Here is a 24748-nt window from a genome sequence, read left to right as displayed (position 1 = left end):
CATGCTCAGATAACTTCTGCATACCATTCAAATAAAAGACCTTTGATTTCAAGTCCAACCAAGCATTCACAGCCTCAATCACTGAATTATCATTGTCAAATTGTCATCCTTTGACATCATCTAATAGGTTTGGGAAAAGATATAAGTCTGATGGAGCCAAATCTGGAGAATATGACAGATTATGTAACAGTTCGAGCTCACAGTCGCGGGGAGTTTTCAGTGTTGTGAGGGCTTTCTCCGCAGATGTATTGTCCTGATACAACTGAACTCCACACGCCAATTTTCTGCACATTTTTTTCTTTACTTCTTATCTCAAATGGCGCAGGAGGGTGCAGTAGTCTGATGCACTGATAGTTATGCCCTTTTGCAAGTAATCCACCAAATTATCCCTTCTGCATCCCAGAAGACCGATGCAATCACCTTGCTGGCTTATTTTTGCACCCAGAATTTTTTTGGGGTAGGGGATGAAGGATGTTTCCATTGTTGTGACTGTTGTTTTGTCTCATGATTAAAGTAGTGAACCAATGTTTCATCCATTGTCACATACCCTGCAAGAAAGCCGTCTTCATCTGCTTCAAATTGACAGATGATTTCTTCACAACACTGCACACTCTCCTGTCCCTGATCTGCATTCAAGTCTTTTGGGACCCACAGACAAAACTTTGCACATTCCCAAAATATCCACAGCAATGTCATGAGCATGCCCACGAGAGATTCCAAATGCGGTTTCAATGAGCTGCGATACTGTTTGATGATCCTACAAAATCGTATCATAAATTTCAGTCACTGTTCCACCAGTAAGAACGGTGACAGGCCTTCTGCTTCTTGTCACATCTTCCACACTTGTTCTTCCACGTTTGAAGTCAGACATCCAGTTTTTCACTGTCACATAAGACGGAGCAATGTCCTATTCCGCATGTCCTCCACAATTTCCTTGGGCGTCATTCCCTTCAAATGAAGATATTGAATCATAGCACAATTCTTGATTCTTTCGATATTCGCCTTACACTATGGTATACAACACATCCTTGCGGCAAAACGAATGAAGCTGGAGACATGAAATTTGACTTGCATACACACAAAGGGCCACCATAAAAGTAGGTGGTGGTGGTTGTGCGAGCTAGAAACGGACCACACCTCGTAACCACGATTGTCACGGCACGTCCATTTGTTGACGGCACAACTCGCTTCTCGAGTTGGGATGTCAAAGCACAGAATAATTGCCCAACCAGCAGGTAACACAATGTATAGCAAAACTTCCATCGTCATCCCACCTCAGAGACGCATGTCATCTTACAAGGCCAGAGTACATGCACTAATGACACAACTTCCGATCAGATCACAATCCCAAACAAATTAATTATAACAAATACTTTCACTATGGCGATCATCATTCTTCACCAGGTAGATGTAGAGTAATACTTCACTTTACCAAAAGTGATATGTTACACTACAGTAGTTGCTGCTGCCAGTCCCAAGCTGGGTAAAGGAGGACAACCGGTGACTACAGAAGCCACGTGACACACACACACACACACACACACACACACACACACACACACACACACACACACACACAGAGAGAGAGAGAGAGAGAGAGAGAGAGAGAGAGAGAGAAGAAAAGCTGGAAAAACTCTTCAGGATAAATATCTTAGATGTAACAATGAGACCAGTTAGATCTTCAACTTATTTGCATTATCAGGATGTGTATGCGAACAAGGAAAAAAAATCAGGGATTTCCTGGTTAAAAATACACTTTCTCCTGGGTGAAAATGCACTATACCCTGGTGAAGGCACATTTTTTCCCATATTAAATGACAATACACTTTCCTTGGAGCAGTAAACCTTATCAGTCCTTTGAATGTTGAAGGTTTTATACACCGGAACAGAAACTGTTACCACTTTAGGAAACGAAACCCAGCAAAAAAACAATCCATTTTGGAAAGACCTTAGAGGCATGGCAACATTTACAATGTATATTAACGTATTACGAATGTATAAACATGAATTCCAACACAGTAGCTTCCAAAGAACTGAAATCGAGATTTTGTCAGCCAATCATAGCTTGTGCCACGTGGTCGTGCCAGCCAATGACAGCAATTACTCAGAGCATAGGACATGTGATATAGTCAGCCAATAGCAACACCACTGTTAAGTAGACTGAACACACAAATAGGAAAAGTTAAAGGTTTAAATTAATATACATATGGAATAGCTACAAGAAAAGCTATGCTTTCATATGTAATATTGGTCATTAAAACTTTCTTCTTTTTTTTCCCCTGAGGGTGTCGTTAGGATCCTAAGAGCATAGCTTAAATGGCAGCAGCTGAATATTTCTGACAAGCACAGTTATAAATTTCGCTGCTGTGCACCGAATGTTTTATGGGTTACCTGGCTGAATACATGTTCTATCGAGCACTTCGACTTTTCCGTAGACAACCCAGTTACGTGTGAAATAGCTCAAGAACTCACCTTGAACTTTTTAATAATCAATAAAGGATCATAAGAGATAAAGGATCAATAAAGGATAATCATAACTTTTTACCATTGCTATTGCATAATTTGTAATCTACAAAAGAACTCAAACGAATATGAAAAATTACCCTGAAGCTTGGTCTTTTTAGTGTGTTTAAAACTTTAAGACATATCAAACACAAATGTGCCTGTGAAATTGTAAATAATATCATAAATGGCTGGTCTTCTTGGCCCAAAATTTTTATAAGTGGCTGGTTCTCAATGTGTTAAGTTTTGAATGGAAGTAAAATGTTCCTCGATTCATTGCACATTCTCTCACATAGCATAATTCATCTTGCGTAAAAGAAAATTTACTTTAAAAGTAACACTTCTCAAACCACAATTCCCAATAATTTGCTGCAACATGTTACAAATGTAAATGGGGTGATGTCACACTCATCAAAAGCAGCTTGTTGTTACAAAGTACTGCATAGTCCTCATCCTGACGCCTTTTACACATTTTGCTGTCAGCAGATGCCTGTGTTTTGTTGCTGTAAGTGGTGCACTTTCTTTGCAACTTAAGTTTTATTTTCTTGTTATTCTCTCTTTTACGTTCTATTAGTGCAGTACTGTTCAGCAGTAGCAGGCTTTAGTAAAATTCTGTGTTACAGTACCAGGCCTTACAAAAATGTAACTGGAAACTAAATCAACAAAAAATTCCCGGAATTCTACAAAATTCACACATTTTCCCCAAATTTCTCCCAGATGAAAAAATTCCCAGATTTTTGCCAATATACACCCTGATTATGGAAATGAGAAGAAAATAAGTGCTACATATGTTCAAATGTGCTCTGCAATTGGGACAGAGAGCAAATACATGAACAAACTATGGAGGAGTGCGGAAGGCGACTGGATCCCCTGTTTACTCACCAGCTCCTTCTTAGGCACCAGCAGGGGTGCTGGACAGCACACTCTCTCCGCTTCCAGTATGGCATCCAGCTGTGCGTTCACGGAATTCTGATAAGAGAAACAAACAGTTAGTTTATGGCACCTCATTTGGTATGCAAACTACAGAAATAGCTCCAAAATCACTTTGCAGTGGAGTGTGCACTGATATGAAACTTCCTGGCAGATAAAAACTGTGTGGTGGAATGAGACTCAAACTTGGGAACTTTACCTCTTGGGGGGCAACTGCTCTACCGACTGAGCTATCCGAGCACACCTCACGACCTGTCCTCACAGCTTTAGTTCCGCCAGTACCTCGTCTCCTACCTTCCAAACTTCACCAAAGCTACCCTGCGAAGGTAGGAGGTGAGGTACTGGCGGAAGTAAAGCTGTGAGCATGGGTCGTGAGTTGTCCTCTGGTAGCTCAGTCGGTAGAGCACTTGCCCGCAAAAGGTAAAGGTCCCAAGTTTGAGTCTCGGTCTGACGCACAGTTTTAATTTGCCAGGAAGCTACAAAGGAGATATATCTTGATGGCATTTACATCTACATCCATACTCTGCAAACCACTGTGAAGTACATGGCAATGGGTATGTCCGATTGTACCAGATATTAGGGTTTCCTCCTCATTCCACTCATGTATGGAGCATGGGAAGAATGATTCTTTGAATGCCTCTGTGCATGCGGTAATTATTCTAATCTTCTCCTCACGATCCCTATGTGAGCAATAAGTAGGGGTTGTAGTATACTCCTAAGGTCATCATTTAAACCCAGTTCTCGAAACTTGGTTAGTATAATTCCTCGGGACAGTTTACATCTATCTTCAAGAGTCTGCCAGTTTAGCTTCTTCAGTACCACAATAACTCTCTCCCACAGGTAAAACAAACCTGTGACAATTCATGCTGCCCCTTGCTGTACACATTCAGTATCCCATTACTGACATCGGGTATGGGTCCCACGCACTTGAGCAGCATCTTAAATTGGGCCACAGAAGCGATTTCTAAGCAACCTCCTTTGTAGACTGGTTACACTTCCCCAGTATTTTAACAATAAACCGAAGTCTACCACCTGCCTTACACAAGACTGAACCTAGATGATCATTCCATTTCATATCCCTACAAACTGTTACACCCGGTTTGCCAATTCCACTGTGATTCACTGTTATTATAGTCATAGGATACTACATTTTTTTTCATTTTGTGAAGTGCACAGTTGTATATTTCTGAAGATTTTAAGCAAGTTGCCAACCTCTGCAATACTTTGAAATCTTATCACGATCTGATTGAATATTTATGCAGCTCCTTTCATACAGTCCTTCATTATAGATAACTGCATCATCTGCAGAAAGACTGTCTACTAAGTCATTAATACACAACATGAACAACAAGGATGCCAACACACTTCCCTGGGCATTTGAAACTTACAAATAAAAAATACACAGGTGCCCCACTACCCAAAAGTTTGCACATTTTAAGATCCAAATTTTGAAAAATATGCAAAAGGGGAAAAATCTACCTTTAGTCACAAACGTGGGTTTTTCTGAAAAGCACACAGTGTTTAAGCCCTGAAGTCCCATCTTTAGATGTTTAATATCATTACTTTTACACGGTAGTTCCTACTGGTCCTATTACAAAAATACAGTTACAGTTTTTGAATATTTCTTTTGTTGGTTGGTTGGTTGGTTGGTTTGGGGAAGGAGACCAGACAGCGTGGTCATCGGTCTCATCGGATTAGGGAAGGAAGTCGGCCGTGCCCTTTCATAGGAACCATCCCGGCATTTGCCTGGAGTGATTTAGGGAAATCACGGAAAACCTAAATCAGGATGGCCGGACGCGGGATTGAACCGTCGTCCTTCCGAATGCGAGTCCAGTGTCTTACCACTGCGCCACCTCGCTCGGTATTTCTTTTGTATGCTGTTTTGTAGGCAGTAACCGTGTGTAACGCGTTGTGATGATTATCGATTAGATCAGCTTTTTTATATATTTTTTATTTATTTATTGCTACCAGTTCTGAGTATGGATCACTGTCAGCCATTTTTAGGGCTCCATAACTCTATTGGTAAAAATGAAACCCTTAAAGTATCACTTTGTCGTCTATCTGCCTGTCTGACTGTCTCTCCAACTGTTAAAAACCTTTTTTCTTGGGAACAAGTACTGTATCAAATTGAAATTTATTTCATCTATTAAGGTATATGGTGAAGCTTCTAAGCCAATGCAATCAAAAGATACAGTGATTTATGTCACATATTTTGATACTTACAAACACACTCATCAAGACCTACGTGGTACGAGGGTGGTATGAAAAGTTCTCAGAACCGAATAGAAAAAAGGTACTTACATCACTGGAACATTTTTATTTTTCGATGTAGCCTACTTGTAGATTAATGCACTTGGTCCAACGATGTTCCAGTGCCTTGATTTCATCTCAAAAATGAGTTTCCTCCAGGCCTGCAAAATTGTTGTCAACTCTGGCTGTCAATTCTTCGTTTTAAGTGAATCTTCATCCACCAAGAAAAATTTTCCGTTTTGGGAAGTTAGGGAAGTCTGACGGAGACATATCAGGTGAATAAGGTGGTTGTGGCAACGATTCTTACCTTAGTTCGCGTAATTTTGCCATGCTGATGGCACATTTGTGCGGCCGTGCATTGTCTTGATGGAAGATGATTTTCTTCCTTGCTAAACCTGGCCTTTTTTCGCATATCTTTTGTTGCAATTTGTCCAGGAGGTTAGCATAGTCTTCTCCAGTAATTATTTGCCCAGTAGGGACACAATCTACAAACAGAATCCCCTTCGTATCCCAGAACACAGATGCCATGACCTTTCACACGCAAGGAACTGTCTTTGCTTTCTATGGTGGCAGAGAATCGGCATATTTCCACTGCTTTGACTGTTTTTTTGTCTCTGGGGTATAGTAGTATACCCAAATTTCATCTGTGGTCACAAACCAGTGCAAAAAAATCTTGTTTGTTTCTCCTAAAACGGGCAAACACTGTTCCGATGTATCCATTCTCATGCATTTTTGATCCAGTGTCAAGAGTCGCAGTACCCATCTTGCAGATAATGTTTTCATTTCTAATGCTTCAGTTAAAATGTTGTATACCCTTTCAGATGCTATCTGGCAAGTGTGAGCAATTTCACGCACTTTCAATCAGCAGTCCTCCGTGACCGTTTTGTGCACTTTTGCAATGATTTGTCGAGTAGTGACACATGTTGCCGACCACTGCACGGATCGTCATCTAAGCTCTCCCGACCAAATTTAAATTCATTTGTCCACTTGGCTACAGTTGAATATGAAGGAGCAGAATCCCCCAGTGTATTCTGGAAATCAGCATGAATGTCCTTTGCTTTCATATCTTTCTTTACAAAGTGCTTAATCACTGTCTAAATCTCAATTTTTTTCCATATTCACAAATCACTATGTGGGAACAACAACAGAGCCACGTCACCACCATGGCTCTCTTCCAAGAGCACTGATGTGTCATGTGTTTACAGACAACAGTCCAATGAATATCACATGAACAATTTGTTGTGCTAGTTCTGACCTCTCGTGGTAATTCCAAGAACTTATCAAACCACTCCTGTACATCCTGTTGGCTTAGAATCATTAACTTTGGCGAGACACAAGGTTTCACTGTACAAGTAAAGGAAAAAAATCAGAAAATTGTGGATTTGTAATTTTATCACACATAAAAGAAAAACAAAGGAAAAAAGAAAGAAGAAACGCCATTTGTTATATGCCTGTCTGTTTGTCTATCCATCTGTTAAGCCCCCGTTCTCTCAGGAAAGGGTAGACATATCAAGTTCAAATTTGTGTCACATACTGAAGTCTTTGGTCCTTTGGTGATATAAAAAGTCAATGCAATCAAAAGATCAGCCATTTATGTCACAAATTTTGATTATCAAAAACTATTGTCATTAAAACAGATAGGGTACTTCCAAATGACGTAGAATCGTGAAGATTTCAAAGTACAAGTAAAGATGAAAAAAATCAGAAAATTGGTGATTTCTAATTATATCACACAAAAAAATTCTTTTATCATTTGTTACCTGTTTTCAAACTTGAAATTAAAACATTCTCAAAAGTTTTGGAATCCCTGGGACCAATACCTCACCAGCATCAATGTTGATAACAGGTAAAAATTGCCAGTAGTCTCAACTCCTGGAATTGGATGCGCTGTTTATATACACAGTTAAGTTTGTACAGAACCCTCAGTGTGTGAATGCTACTCGCTCCTGGCAATTTTTTTGTATAATAAAACAGAAGTACATCACCTTTAAAAACTGGCATTTACTATCTCACTGCGTACCGCTTGTAAATTAGTCATGCTCAAAACATGTAGCAATAAATGAGAAGTATATAAAAAAGCTGCTCTGATGGACTATTATTACAATGCATTTTATACAGTTTCATTTGATGACAGAATAATTGTGACTGACACTGGGACTTTGAGACAGTCCCTCTTCAGTGTCCTTCATACTTACAGAATTTGAAGGTCAGTTCCCAGATATCAATTTCCTAAAGCAGTACAACACAATTCTGAAAAAAAAAGAGGAACAAGGAAAAGAACTCAAAAACCTCACTTTTGACAATCAGAAGATTTCCAAGTTCTATGAAGTACAAAACATTTGCACTTTATAAAAACTCTGTGGAAACTGAACGCATAATGTGTATTCATGAGATTATTGATTCAGTTCTTGTTAGTAGCAATTTTTTTGCTTTTATTTTATTTATAAACTCTGTATTTATTGCCAAATGGAAATATTAATGAAAAATACTGTAGCATAGTTCTTAATGAAAACAACATTTTATTTTGAATTATTGGTTGCACGAAAGTGGAAAAAAATTAAATAGAAAATAAAATATTTTTTTCTACAGCTTTAATAAGATTACCGATGTATAAATTTTTAACAATATGACATTTCATATGCCTTTAGCAAATCTTAATTAAGTTTCATCTGAGTAGTATTCTTGCATAAAAGAGTTACTTTGATTAGGTTGTTCACTCCAATCAACAGAACCTCAGATGCTGGTAAGTATTTAGCATCTATTAAAGCCTTAAGGTCATACTGTATGCCACTTGTTGCGCTGAAAGAAATGACTGAAAATCCATACCATGCACCATGCTGGCCAACATGTGAGTATGTAAAAATTTAGCTTGCCCTGGGAAGCCTACACTCACTCCTTCAGCCTTTATCAAAACAGCCTGTACAATACAAACAATAAGGGGAGTTATACAACCACTCACTCCAGTTGGGCATTTTTATTTATAAAGTTGGGCTGTATTATAGTGGAAGTCCTCAACACTACACTGAGGAGAGTTACGATTGTTCCTTACAAGTGTTTTGTCAGCATTACTGTCTCGAGTGCTTCCAGTCTCTTTGATTGGTAATTTTTATGATAAAAATGCAAGCATGTTCAAAACACTGAAGAATTATGACTGACAAATCTTTGGATTTCTGAAACAAAGGATTCCTTTTCTGACACAAAAATGAAAATAAATAAAACTGTGTGAAATGAAAAGGCTAAGATACACAGAGTCCACGTTCTTTTGCCTCCCTTTTGGTCAAAATTTTTGTGTTTGCCAAACAAGTACTACCTACCAGACATTTTTATATAAAAGCATGTTTTCCTTTATTTTATACCAACATTTAGAAAACTTACAAGTTCATCTTCTGGTATTGTGATGGTTGTTATGTCTCCATTCTCCAGTTTAAAATTGGACCCCATCTTCGAATTTACAGAACTCTGGAACAAAGAAAGCATGGGCATTCACTGGGCAATTAAATATGAGGCATTCATATGTCTCAAGTGAGACAAAGTGATGATGCAATTTGTCTGTATCAACACATAACGGGGACACCCATTTCACCATACGTTGACCGGTAAGGAGTACTGAGGTTAATATAATCATTTATAATTTATAGTACACATGAAAAACATATAAATTCGTTTGTAAATATCCTACTACATATTATTATTATTATTATTATTATTATTACAAATATCATCAAAACTTTTAAAGTAATGATGTACGCAATGCAAAATTTTCACAATTTATCTTCCACCCACCATTCTTTATCTCTGTCTCTTTCAAGTACAACATATAAATTCCATTGATGCACAAATACATAAGGAGGAAACTAATTTTTGTCACATATATATAATTTTGTACATCTCTATAGTGTGATTAAAATAACTTCTCAGCAAGTGGAAGGGAGCATTGATGCACCACGCCTACTTTCTATGTGTACTTGTTAACAGATTTCAGTGAAGCATTGTTATGTAATAACTGACAATACTGAGCAGGTCACTTATGTTAATTATTTTGTCATTGTTACTCTTATATACAGGATTAATTAGTACAAAGATGAACTGATAACATTTTGCTCCACTTCCATTATCTTATGACAAACCCCTCTATTCAGGGGTTCATATATCATGACACTCCCTTATTTCGAAGTACGGTCTTTCCAAAAAAGTCACGGTCAGCCGCATCTCCGTCTGCTAGGCAGTTTCCATTCAGCAATTTTCTCTGGCCACCCATGATTTGACATTCTCAACAAATGTGCACACAAGATTAAAATCCCACCTGTCACTGTTTCATTTGTCCTCATTCTAGCTCTCACTTTGTCAGCTTTTTTCTCAATTCTTGATATTTGGGCACATCTTTGTGAATAATCGATTTCAGTCTTCTTTCGAGGTCAGCATATAAAGTCCATAGCTCTGACCAGACTACATATTCACTGTTCACGCAATCAAACTTCATCATCAGGCATGACATTTTAATTTATTACTTCTTAATTACTTACTGTATTTGCAATACACTTTGTATACAGTATCTAGATAAATCACCGAAACTACCTGCAACATCATATCACTGTATGACACACAAATCAGGAGATACGACATCATAAACATTAAGATGTGTGAAAAACTAGCTTTTAGTTAAACTGGAGTACAAATTACCCAGTTTATATTCACCCAGTTTTTCATAATGAGAACACTTACGAATTTCCAACAAACTTTAAGCGCAATTTCAAACCTTTCCTAAACTTTTTCTCACTTACATGCTTAAAGGTACATAAATAACACATGAACTCATTTGTAAAGAAATGACACGTTTGAAGCTGTTTCATACACGGGAGTTTGATTGTTAAAGAAACGGTGGTTTATTGGTATTTTCTGGCAGCAAATTGGAAAACTGCTCCATGAGAATTGTAGCTTCCATTTCCTACAGACGGTCACCTCACTTGGTGGAACAAACTAGCAGCACACACTTTGGAACGAAGCCACGAGCTGGGTCAGAGTGAAGGGCTTTTATCCCGCCATCATCTTCTTCCCTTGCAGGGATCGATTCAAAAACGGCTGCACATCAGCGGAGGGTGACCAGTGTTCCGGCAGGCCCCGAACTTGTCGGAGTGCAGCTGTTATTGAGAGGGCGCAAAATTTGGTGATGGCAGATCATCGTTTGACCGTGCGGGAGATTGCCCAAGACGTTGGAGTGAGTAAAGATTCTGCACATGCAATTTTGCGTGATAATCTGAACACGCACCAAGTGGCTGCGAAATTCGTGCCTAAGTTGTTGTTGCCGGAACAAAAAGGTCTCTGTTTCGTCGTTGCACAGGACCTTCTGGACACTAACGACACTGATCTTGAGTTTCTGAACACCTTGATAACTGGAGATAAGTCATGGGTGTGCAGGTACAACCCAGAAACAAAAAGACAGTCATTGCAATGGAAGCATCCCGAGTCTCCACGGCCGTAGAAAGTGTGGCAGGTGCGAAGCAAAATCAAGGTGATGCTGACCGTCTTCTCTGATGACCATGCAACAATTGTGCATCACGAATATGCACCAGAAGGAGAAACAGTGAAACTGGCAACTGCATCATGACAACGCCCCCCCCCCCCCTCCATACATTCATCTGCAACTGCATCATGACAACACCCCCCCCCCCCCCCCACACACACACATTCGTCCCACTTGATCCAAAATTTCTTGGCTAAACATGGAGTTACAGACATTCGCCAACCTCCCTACTTTCCAGACATGGCTCCTTGTGACTTCTGGTTGTTTCCAAAATTGAAGATACCACTCAATGGATCACATTTTGAGAGTAGGGAAGAGCTAATGCAGAATACGACGATGGAGCTGAACACCATTACAAAAGAAGACTTCCACAGGTGTTTCCAGCAGTGGAAGCACAAGGGGCCTACTTTGAAGGGGATTAGGGTCCCAACCCCGTCGGGTATTCGAAATATTTTTTCTGGCCAAAGGTCGGATACTTTTTAGACAGGCCTCTTACATGCATACGTACTGCATTCTGCTGGAATGTGACCAACTTCGTTATCTGTCTGTCACGACTTTTTTTCTTGTCTGATGTTTCCTGAAGAGAATGACCTGGGGATGCGTCATCTTCCTTCCTCTCCTCCTGCATGATAAGATTGGTTCAAATGGCTCTGAGCACTATGGGACTTAACATCTGCGGTCATCAGTCCCCTAGACTTAGAACTACTTAAACCTAACTAACCTAAGGACACCACACACATCCATGCCCGAGGCAGGATTCGAACCTGCGACCATAGCGGTCGCGCAATTCCAGACTGAAGCGCCTAGAACCGCTCAGCCACAACGACCGGCGCATGATAAGACTCAGGAATGTTATGTGCAGTGGTTGTTCAGTTACCATTCTTGAAAGACCTAAAATCATATCTCCACTACTGTATTCCAGTTCACAATAATTACACACAAAGTCCACAAATTCCTGGCCTTGTCTGTAAACCAGAACTTCCCTCTCAACTCTTGATATCATTGAAGCCAGCGACAGTGTTTTCAGATGACCTCTTTTACGGCAAACTTTGTCGAATTGCCAATCTGTTACTGTGTTGTGCATGTTCATCTTCACCATGTTGCTTCAGTTGATTAATGGGTTCTTTCACAACTAAATAATGATTTAATATCACAACACAGTCAAGTTTACTTTTCAGTTAATTTACATTTATTGTATGTTGGTCTTATGGTAGCTAAAGGTTTATTTATTGATTATAATTTTTATTTGTAGTTCACTGCTGCTATTTTTGAGTGTACTTATTGCCATTTTGTCATTTGGAGATAGTGAGAGAAGCTGTGGACACAAGAAACAGGAGTGCCAAGTGGAGAAATCTGATATTTTCTGACAGCCAGAAACATGTATGGGGACAATGCCATTGGACAGAGCATGGCAAGATAATGGTTTTCTTGTTTTAAGGAGGTTCCTTTTCACATTAGAGACACTCTACATTCAGGAAGACTTTCGGGGTTTGATAAAGTTCATTTAAATCCATTAATCCACAATGACCCACATCAGTGTACTCGAGAACTGACAAAGGTGATGAACTGTGATCATTCCACCATCACACGACATTTGTATGGAATGGTGAAGGTTCAGTAATTGGGTGTATGGCTACCATACGCTCTAAGCCAAAACCATAAAAATCAGTGGATGGCCATATGTGCACCTATTCTCGCTCGTCACCAACGAGCTCGTGAACAACACAGAACAACCCTATCCTGTATCATTATTGGTAACAAGAAATGGTGTCTTTATGCTAACATAAGGAAAAGAAAGGAATGGCTGAGCCCAAAAAAAGTAACAATTTCCCGTATAGAGACCTGCATGCATACACAAAAGGTAATGTTACGCGTCTAGTGGAACATCAATGATGGGTTTACTGTGAATTGCTTCTCCATGATGTAACCACCACTGCTGACATTTATCGTCAACAATCGAGACGTCTTGTACACGAACTCCAAAAACAACGACCAGGAAGACTGCGAGAACTGACACTACTCCAAGACAACAAGTTAACAACATCATCATCATCATCATCATCATCATCATTTAAGACTGATTATGCCTTTCAGCGTTCAGTCTGGAGCATAGCCCCCCTTATACAGTTCCTCCATGATCCCCTATTCAGTGCTAACATTGGTGCCTCTTCTGATGTTAAACCTATTACTTCAAAATCATTCTTAACCGAATCCAGGTACCTTCTCCTCGGTCTGCCCCGACTGCTCCTACCCTCTACTGCTGAATCCATGAGTCTCTTGGGTAACCTTGCTTCTCCCATGCATGTAACATGACCCCACCATCTAAGCCTGTTCGCCCTGACTGCTACATCTATAGAGTTCATTCCCAGTTTTTCTTTGATTTCCTCATTGTGGACACCCTCCTGCCGTTGTTCCCATCTACTAGCACCTGCAATCATCCTAGCTACTTTCATATCCGTAACTTCAATCTTGTTGATAAGGTAACCTGAATCCACCCAGCTTTCGCTCCCATACAACAAAGTTGGTCAAAAGATTGAACGGTGCACAGATAACTTAGTCTCGGTACTGACTTCCTTCTTGCAGAAGAGAGTAGATCGTAGCTGAGCGCTCACTGCATTAGCTTTGCTACACCTCGCTTCCAGTTCTTTCACTATGTTGCCATCCTGTGAGAATATGCATCCTAAGTACTTGAAACTATCCACCTGTTCTAACTTTGTTCCTCCTATTTGGCACTCAATCCGTTTATATTTCTTTCCCACTGACATTACTTTCGTTTTGGAGATGCTAATCTTCATACCATAGTCCTTACATTTCTGATCTAGCTCTGAAATATTACTTTGCAAACTTTCAATCAAATCTGCCATCACAACTAAGTCATCCGCATATGCAAGACTGCTTATTTTGTGTTCACATATCTTAATCTCACCCAGCCAGTCCATTGTTTTCAACATATGATCCATAAATCATATGAACAACAGTGGAGACAGGTTGCAGCCTTGTCTTACCCCTGAAACTACTCTGAACCATGAACTCAATTTACCATCAACTCTAACTGCTGCCTGACTATCCATGTAAAGACCTTTAATTGCTTGCAAAAGTTTGCCTCCTATTCCATAATCTTGTAGAACAGACAATAACTTCCTCCTAGGAACCCGGTCATATGCCTTTTCTAGATCTATAAAGCATAGATACAATTCCCTGTTCCACTCATAACACTTCTCCATTATTTGCCGTAAGCTAAAGATCTGGTCCTGACAACCTCTAAGAGGCCTAAACCCACACTGATTTTCATCTAATTGGTCCTCAACTAATACTCGCACTTTCCTTTCAACAATACCTGAGAAGATTTTACCCACAACGCTGATTAAAGAGATACCTCTGTAGTTGTTACATTCTTTTCTGTTTCCATGTTTAAAGATTGGTGATTACTGCTTTTGTCCAGTCTGATGGAACCTGTCCCGACTCCCAGGCCATTTCAATTATCCTGTGTAGCCATTTAAGACCTGACATTCCACTGTATTTGATGAGTTCCGACTTAATTTCATCCACCCCAGCCGCTTTATTGCACTGTAATCTATTGACCATTTTTACCACTTCCTCAAATGTGATCCAAGTTAACAAGTGGCAACAAATTAGAACTGACACAGAAGCACAGCCATACTGGGGCACAGCGAAATCTCCCCCCCCCCCCCCCCAAAAAAAAGTGCAAGAATAACTGAAAAAATCCAAGACAGATACATGGTTTAACAATTTAACAAGAGTTCACCCATCCCTCTCTTGTTCTTATCTTTGTATCTTCTCCCTTAGCCTCGGCCTGTGACTATAAATGCACACTGTTGTCACACTGTCACCACTACAGTGTCATTTAGGCTAACTGGTGTAGGCTCTGACAAAAAGACCTCCCATTTTTGGAGGGGCCACCGCATGAGTTGTGGTGGTAATGCTGATGTGGAGAAGGTATTGATCGATAGCAGTAAATGTGCCATTTTCAGTGGGCATAATGGCTCAGGTAGATGAGCATTCTACGTTTGTCACGGAGGAGTATATTCATACTGATGGTTCTTCAATAATCGCGTTCAGTTTGAACTTGGCTGATATGAGTCTGTTCCTGATAGAGTTTGGGTATCAAACTTTAGAGCATCAGGTTCTGCCCTGAGAAGAAGATCTACTGGCCGATCCTGAACAGTAACAATGCAAGAAAATGTGGTGTGTATCAGCATGCCCATCCAGTAATCTCCAAAGTGCTCCATAATTAAACGTGCAGACACCCTGGGACTGTCTGACAGAAGTGTAAGAAGAATGTTGCATAGACAGCTTCACACCACTCATAAAAAATGATGGCTACCCAAGAATTAAGCAAGAGAGATTTTGACATTTTCAGAGCTGTGTGTGAGGAAATTCTTCAGAACAGTCTGCCTGACACTGCATTGATTTCTTCTTTTGAGGTCCACTTCCACTTATCAGGTACAATAAATAAAAAAAATTTCTGCCACTGGGCAGCAGAAAACCCTCAGAAATCAGAAACTTTGCCGCCGAGCATTTCACAGCCATCCTCTGAGAGTCTGCCAAAGATCTTGCTGCAGTGGTGACACCGGTTCCTGTCAGATCACCAAAGTTTAGTGCCGCTGGGTTTGGCTAGCACTTCGTTGGGTGACCATATGGGTCTACCAAGTGCTGTTGGCAAGTGGAGTGCACTCACCCCTTGTGAGGCCAATGAGGATCTACTTGATTGGGAAGTAGCAGCCCCAGTCACAAAAACTGATGATGGTACACGTCTATTATGTTTTAGCAAAAGTAAAAAAAATACAAAAACACAATAGGCAGTGAAAATAATAATCAAAAATGGCAAAATGATAATACTATTTTATGAACTGGGAGTCTTAACTTTTCACTGGGATTTTCAAATCGTGCTTAGAATTTCCTGGAATGTTAAATTTTCTGACAATATTATGTTATTTAAAATAAACAATCAACTTTTGAAAGTATAATGTAACTGGCTAGATATAAAAATCTATTCAATGAGAGGTGGCAGGGGAACACACATATAATGATATTAAAATTTGCAAGCTTTTCGAGCCAGTGGGGCTTTCTTCTGGCATTAGTGTTGAAGAGAAAGGGAGAGGTGTGAAGGAAAAGGACTGGTTATGATCAGAAAATGGGGAGAGTTTGGAAGTTGCCAAGAATCCCGAGTCATGGGAGACTTAACCGGACGGGATGAGAAGGAAAGACTGATTGTTGGGAACTGCACCGGACGAGATTTGAAAACCTAAGAGCTTCAAAAAGGAAGATGGGTAATACCCAACACAGAGATTGCCTACTGAACATTGTGCACAAGTTAATAAAAGTGGAAAGCTATGTGCATTCTATGTGGTACAGGTGGGAGGCCAGGGAAAAATAGACACATAAAAATATAAAACATATAGAAAACTAAAAGACAGTGACGAAAGGAATTGTTGTTGTTGTTGTTGTAATCTTTAAGTCCAAAGACCGGTTTGATGCATCTCTCCATGCTACTATATCTTGTGCAATCTCCGATTAACTACAGCAACCTACAACCTTCTGAATCCACTTACTGTATTCATCTCTCGGTCTCCCTCTATGATTTTTACCACCCACACTTCCCTCCAATACTAAATTGGTGAAACCCTTGACATCTCAGTACGTATCCTACCAACCTATCCCTTCTTTTGGTCAAGCTGTGCCACAAATTCCTTGTCTCCCCAATTCTATTCAGTATTTCCTCACTGGTAACATGATCGACGCATCTAATCTTCAGCACTCTTCTGCAGCATAACATTTCAAAAGCTTCTATTCTCTTTTCATCTAAACTGTTTATCATCCATGTTTCACTTCATACATGGCTACACCCCAGACAATTAACTTCAGAAAAGACTTCCTAACTCTTAAATCTATATTTGATGTTAACAAATTTCTTGCCATCGCCAGTCTACATTTTATATCTTCTCTACTTCAGCCAACATCAGTTATTTTGCTGCCCAAATAGCAAAACTCATCTACTACTTTAAAAAAGTGTCTTGTTTCCCAATCTAATTCCCTTAGCATCACCTGATTTAAGTGACTACATACCATTATCCTTGTTTTGCTTTTGTTGATGTTCATCTTATAATCTCCTTTCAAGACACTGTCCATTCCATTCAACTGTTCTTCCAAGACCTTCGCTGTTGCTGACAGAATGACAACGTCGTTGGCAAACCTCAAAGTTTTTACTTCTTCTCCCTGAACCTTAATTCCTACTCCAAATTTATCTTTCGTTTCCTTTACTGCTTTTTCAACATACATATTGAATAATATTGGGGATAGGCTACTCCCTATGTCACTCCCTTCTGAACCACTGCTCTTTCATGCCCCTCGACTCTTATAACTGTTGTGTCGTTTCTATACAAGTTGCTAATAGTGTTTCGCTCCCTGTGTTTTACCCCTGCTACCTTCTGAATTTTAAAGAGACTATTCCAGTCAACATTGTCAAAAGCTTTGTCTAAGTCCACAAATGCTGTAAATGTAGGTTTGCCTTTACTTAACCTATCTTCTAAGACAAGTCATAGGGGCAGTATTGCATGGTATTCCTACATTTCTCTGGAACTCGAACTGATCTTCCCCAAGGTCTGTTTCTACCAGTTTTTCCATTCTTCTGCAGAGAATCCATTTTAGTATTTTGCAACCATTATTTATTAAAGTGAATTAAATAATTTTCACACTTCTCAGCAACTGCTTTCTTTGGAACTGGAATTACTACATTCTTCTTGAAGTCTGAGGGTATTTCGCCTGTCTCATACATCTTGCACACCACATGGAAGAGTTTTGTCATGGATGGCTCTCCCAAGGCTGTCTGTATTTCTAACAGAATATCGTCTACTCCCGAAACCTTGTTTTGACTTAGGTCTCTCAGAGCTTTGTCAAATTCTTCTCACAGTATCATATCTCCCATCTCATCTTCATCAATGTACATTTCCCTTTCTATGGTATTGCTTTCAAGTTCATCTCCCTTGTATAGACCCTCTACATACTCCTTCCACTTTTCAGCTTTCCCTTCTTTGCTTAGGACTTGTTTACCAGTTGAGCTATTGATATTCAATCAGCTGCTTCTCTTTTCCCCAAAGGCATCTTTAATTTTCCTGTACGCAGTATCTATGTTTCCCCTAGTGAAATAGCATTACATTTGTCCTCTAGCCATTTCCGCTTAGCAATTTTGCTCTTCCTGTCAATCTCATTTTTAAAACATTTGTATTCCCTTTCAGCTATTCATTTGCTATATTTTTATATTTTCTCCTTTCATCAATTAAGTTCGATATCTCTAGTGTTATCCAAGGATTTTCATTAGCCCTCGTCTTTTTACCTACTTGATCCTCTGCTGCCTTCACTATTTCATCTCCTAAGGCTATCCATTCGTCAACTTCTGTATTCCTTTCTCCCCTTCCAGTCAACTGTTGTATAATGCTCCCTCTGAAGCTCTCAACAATCTCTGGTTCTTTCAACTTATCCAGGTCCCATCTCCTTAATTTCCTACCTTTTCCCAATTCTTTCAATTTTAATCTACAGTTCATAACCAATAAAATGTAGTCAGAGTCCACATCTGCTGCTGGTAATGTCTTACAATTTAAAATCTTGTTCCCAAATCTCTGCCTGACCATTATATAATCAATCTGAAACTGTCCAGTGTCTCCAGGTCTCTTCCACATACACAATCTTCTTTTATCATTCTTAATAAAAGTGTCAGCCATGATTAAATTACGCTCTATGCAAAATTCTAACAGGTGGCTTTCTCTTTCATTCCTTCCCCCCCAGTCCATATGCACCTACTATTTTTCCTTCTCTTCTTTTCCTGCTATCGAATTCCAGTCTCCTTTAACTGTCTGAATAATTTCTTTTATATCGTCATACCTTTCTTCAAAATCTTCACCATCTGCAGAGCTAGGTGGCATGTAAACTTGTACTACTGTGGTAGGTGTGGGCTTTATGTCTATTAATAGCTTGCCTGCATTCCTATTTTCTTATTCATTATTAACCCTACACCAGCATTGCCTCTATTTGATTTGGTATTTATAGCCCTTTGTTCACCTGTCCAGAAGTCCTGTTGCTCCTGCCTAATTCCCACTATATCTAACTTCAGCCTACCCACCTCCCTTTTTAAATTCTCTATCCTACCTGATCAATTAAGGGATCTAACATTCCATGCTCCGAACCACAGAATATCAGTTTTGTTTCTCTCGACAATGACATCCTGAGTAGTCGGCACCTGAAGATCTGAATGGGGGACTATTTTACCACCTGAATATTTTACCCAAGAGGACGCCATCTTCATTTAACCATAAAGTAAAGCTGCATGTCCTCACGAAAAACTGCGGCTGTAGTTTCCCCTTGCTTTCAGCTGTTCACAGTACCAGCACAGCAAGGCCGTTTTGGATGATGTTACAAGGCCAGATCAATCAATCATCCAGACCGTTGCCCCTGCAACTACTGAAAATGCCCCTCCTCAGGTATCACACGTTTGTCTGGCCTCACAACAGATATCCCTCTGGTGTGTTGTACAGAAAATACAGTTGCCTGTATCGCTGAGGCACACAAGCCACCCCACCAATGGCAACGTCCTTGGTTCATGCAGGGTGAGAATTGAGGACATACTGTAATGCCAGTTCCAACCTGCGTAGTTCTGAGAAACTGGTGTCTGTGGGATGAATCGAGACGGCAACTGTGGTGAAACAAGCACCGAGGTCACGACTGTCGTGTTGTAGAGCATGCTCTGCAACAGGATATTGTGTGTTGCCAGTATACACTCTCTGCCTATGCTCATTCATCTTAACTGGTAAGCTGGCGGTAGTGATGCCGATGTAAAAGGCCGAACAGTGTTTACATAACAGCTAGTATATGACATGTCATTTCACAGGTGACTGACCTTTTGATAGTATATATTTTTCCAGTTATAGACCTGATGTAGGTGGGGTAGGAGGATGCATAGGGCAAGTATTGCAGCAGGGATGGTATGGGAGGGCCACAAAAAGCTATTCTACGTATGGTGGGCAGAATGTCAGACAGAATGGATCTCATTTCAGGGCAAAATTTTAGAAATTCACAGCACTGTTGAAGTAGCTGATTAATACAGTCAAGACCTGGACAGCACAAGAAGGGTAGCACTATGTTGTTTTTTTGGAGGGATCTGCAGTATCAGGATTGAATGTGATGGCCCAGGGAATCTGCTTTTGAGCTATGCTGGTGAGGTAATTACGTCCAGTGAAGACTGAGGTGAGAATGGTAGTGTAATGCTGTGAAAAAATGAAATGATCGTACGGCATTGTTGGCCGGGATGTCCCAGTCGGGTTTGGCCGCCAAGTGCAAGACTTATTTCAGTCGGAGCCACATTGGGCGACTTGCGGCCGACGATGAGGATGAAATGATGATGAGGACAACACAACATCCAGTCCCCAAGCGGAGAAAATCTCTAACCCGGCCAGGAATCGAACTCAGGCCCAGTGCAAGGGAGACAAGCAAGTTAACACCCAGCTAAGCACGCAGACAGTGTAATATGCTGTAAAAAGTCTGCATCTGAACAAATATATTTGCTTGTGGGCTTTCACAGCCAGTCAAACAGTAGACATTCTTCCTCCTGATGTTTTGTTGCCAACTGCGGGTAACATCTTCTGAGGTGAGTCAATGACTGGCTGCTGGGCCATGGAGGTCCCATTTGTACAGACCTCACAGAGAGCGCCACCATTCATCACATGCTACCGACACTGAAACTCCCCCCGACCAACGTCATTACTCTCGATCGCAGGTAACCGACTGTTGCAATGTTGAAACAAAGTCGACCGCCGTATCTTATCTAACTTTAAGCCTTCTTCTTTTCTGTTAAAATTATTGTGGTGTTCACAAAATTTCTTTGGTTGTTTCAGTAATTAAACAGGCAGATGAGACTTGGCTGTTATTAAAACATTGGCACAGAGGGTTTAATTAATGAAATGCCGAGGCTGTATGGGAGGGTACATCTGACATAGAAAGGATGGCAACTGTCAAAATGTAAGTACTGTTGTTTGTTAGTAGATTTAATGTGAACAAAAATGGGTAGCTGACCTTCAGTTAGGATGAGATCAATGTTAAGGGAAGTAGCCGGGATTCAGTATGTGAAACCTGATTGGCAGAATGTCTTTAGATTCCAAAAATTTTAACAGGTCAGCCTCGTCATGAGTCCATACATCCCACCTTGTCATGAGTCCATAAATCCCAAGAAAGCCCTCTCCAAGCATCCCACGAAAAGGTTGGCATAGGAAAGAGCGATCCCGGTTGGCATGGCCGTGCCCCTGATCTATTTGTATGTCTGGACCTCAAAGGTAAACACTTGTCAGGAAGTATGAAGTTGTTCAAGATGAACAGGAAGAACGTCACACATTCAGGATCAGGTGGACACTGACTGAGGAAATGTTCAGCAGCAGACAGACCATGTATGTGGGGGATGTTGGTATAGAGGGAGATGGCATCAATGGTGACAAGTATGGTGTGTGGTGGGAGTGGGGTGGGCACAGATTTCAGACGATCTAGGAAATGGTTGGTGTCTTTAATACAGGAGGGACGTCTTTGTACTACAGGTTGTAGGTGTTGATCACGTAAGGCAGATATAAGTTTGTTGGGTGCTCTGAAGCCAACAACTATTGGACGAGTGGGGTGGTTGGGTTTGTTGATCGCAGGAAGAAAATAAAAGGGGGAGGTGGGTGGTTTGGGGTGGGGATAATAACTTCTATGGACTAATGTGTTAGTCCTTGTGAGGGGCCCTGGGGTTTTAAGGAGGGACTGTAGGTCAGTTTTTATCACAAGGATTGGATCTTGATGGCAGATGCTACATAGAGGTGTCAGACAACTTGTGTAGGCCCTCACTTACATACTCCTGTCAGTCAAGTACCACAGTGTTACACTCATTGTCTGCTGGAAGGATAATGATACCAGTTTTTAGGGAATGAAGGGGACAGGTTATGGTCATGTTGTAGAGACCTGTGGAAGGTTTGTGAAGCAATGATGGATGCTAGCATTCTTGAGGTAGTGGTCGTGGATCAAGTTGGGACCTTGGACTTGGAATATCTGTGGAAGGGTTGTGAAGCAATGATGAATGTTAGGCATTCTTGGGAGGTTTTGTAAAGGATTATTTTGAGGTAGCAGTTGTGGCTAGAGTTGAGAGTGTGGACTTTCACATATCCAATTACATTACATTAAAAGCATACATTTTTTTAATCAGAAAAATCAGGGTTGCAAAACTACGAGAACAGAATTTTGACAGGAGCTCATTTTAAAGTTTGAATGTTCTGAAATACGATAATTTTTGAAGAAGCATAACTTTTTGGAAAAGTAAGATGTTTGTTTCAACATGGAGAATGAGGACTTTTCAATTAATGCATGTCGATTCCTAAAAGAAGCAGTTTTTAATGGGGGTTGAATTTTGAAGAGCACACCGTATTAATGAAGCATAAATTTATAACATTTATCAAAGAAAATGTTTCCTAAAAAACTAACTATATTGTTACAATAAGCCATCCGAAAAGCATGCACTGAGTTATAAAGTTCAGTGACATACAGCATGGATAAGAATTTGAAAATTTCATGTACTCCAGCTATATACATTAAATATATAATAGAAAACAGGAAACAAAAAAAATTAAGAAGTGAAATCATAGCAAGTGGAATTCTTTTACCATGCTACATTTCAACATCATATTGAGACAATAAAACTGTTACTATACCAATGTCAAAACAAATACAAGTTTACACAAAAGGTAACAAAAGCTCAGAAAAGCCCCCTCCACCAGAGCAAAGTATCAAAATTAGAAAGTTACTTTAATCATATAATATCAGGAAATGAATTTGTACTGGCCGACCTTTCTCTTGTACTAATTAACATGATATCAAGTACTATTCTTCTAACTCTAAAAACCATTGTGTGCAGATGGTACATCAATTTTGTGCAAACACACAGCCCACGATGGTCTAGAGGTAGGGTGAAACAGGGTTACAAAATGAAATAGTCAAATTCTTCAATAAAAGCCATCTAAATGTATCTACTATAAAGACTGCAATAATGAAATTTAACATCAAGAAACTTACACAGTTTTGTGTGAAGTTATCCATACATAATGGCATTGTAAAAATGAAAAACTGGACAAAATTTTTGGTAATTACAATCCAGGACAACCTCAAAACACAAGTAAACAATGGAAGCTCTAGGTTGGATTATCAACAGTTTAGGAAAAGATAAACTGCTGCTTACCATAAAGATGACACATTAAGTTGCAGACAGGCACAATTAAAAGCTTACGACCAGGGCCTTCGTCAGACTAGAATGCAACTTTCATGTGGAATGGAAGCAGCAATCTGGAGTTGGGCGGGGAAGGAGGAGGGATATCATGGTACGGGGTAGGGTGAGAGAGGAGCCCTGTCTAGCAGAGGGTGCAGGGACTAGACTGTCAACTAAAACTAAACTCCTCCTGAACAGGCCACGAAGGCCCAACAGTACCGACCGGCCGCCATGTCACCCTCAGCCCACAGGCGTCACTGGATGCGGATAAGGAGGGGCACGTGGTCAGCACACAGCTCTCCCGGCCACGTGTCAGTTTCCGAGACCGGAGCCGCTACTTCTCAATTGAGTAGCTCCTCAGTTTGCCTCACAAGGGTTGAGTGCACCCCACTTGCCAACTGCACTCGGCAGACCGGATGGTCATCCATCCGAGTGCTAGCTCAGCCCGATAGTGCTTAACTTCGGTGATCAGATGGGACCCGGTGTTACCACTGCGGCAAGGCCATTGGTTAGACTGTCAACAGGTACATCTGTATCTACAGCTACACTCTGCAAACCACAATGAAGTGCATGGCAGAGGGTACGTCTCACTGTACCAGTTATTAGGGTTTCTTCCTATTCCATTCCATCAAAGAACAATACAGATCTGGTAATTGTGTCTGGTGACATGCCCTCGCAACTCCAAGTAATGGATTTTGTTGTGAACAGACCTTTAAATGTGAACATTTTTAGGTTAGGCTTTACTGCGACTGTTATTGACATTGAAATGACATTTAAAGTGAACAGACCGTTTAAGACTCACCTGTGACTCCTTTACAGTGAGTGGCCTTCAAGGACACCATGTCCTCAATCCAAGAGTGGAGCTAAACAAACCCTCAGTGCCTGAGCTGGGCCAGGGGATCCTTACTGCCAGGGACAGAATCTTTGCTACTAACCATATAGCGGAGAAGCAGACTCGCAGATAGGCACAACAAAAAGACTGTCATAAACATAGCTTTTGGCCAGAAAGGCCTTCGTCAAAATTAGATGACACACACACACACACACACACACACACACACACACACACACACACACACCTGCAGTCTGAGGCAACTGAGGCCACACTCACAATATCATTACATTATTACATTCCATCCTGGATTTTCCATTGTTTGAAAGTACTCAGATAAGTAGGCAAATAGGAAGTGAAGATAAAAATTAAAGCAAACCTTTTTTTGTTTATTTTATATCACCTTGTGTTATCAAAATGTAAA

The 24748-nt window shown here is 40.4% G+C and overlaps 1 protein-coding gene across 1 annotated transcript in view; it reads right to left on the bottom strand.

Moving 5' to 3' along the window:
• LOC126108238 (zinc finger protein 664-like) overlaps window positions 1-24748 on the bottom strand; it is a 201600-nt gene that overhangs the window by 89051 nt on the left and 87801 nt on the right. Inside the window, exons 4-5 of the mRNA XM_049913468.1 lie at window positions 9058-9141; window positions 3385-3471 (exon numbers count right to left, since the gene is read on the bottom strand). Of these exons, the coding sequence (XP_049769425.1) occupies window positions 3385-3471; window positions 9058-9141 (171 nt within the window). The remainder of the gene's footprint in view (window positions 1-3384; window positions 3472-9057; window positions 9142-24748) is intronic.

The sequence above is a fragment of the Schistocerca cancellata genome, chromosome 11 (assembly GCF_023864275.1).
Source record: "Schistocerca cancellata isolate TAMUIC-IGC-003103 chromosome 11, iqSchCanc2.1, whole genome shotgun sequence".
NCBI classification, from domain to species: Eukaryota; Metazoa; Arthropoda; class Insecta; order Orthoptera; family Acrididae; genus Schistocerca; species Schistocerca cancellata.
The sequence above is the reverse complement of the archived record's forward strand: the minus strand, read 5'-3'. Positions and strand labels throughout refer to the sequence as shown.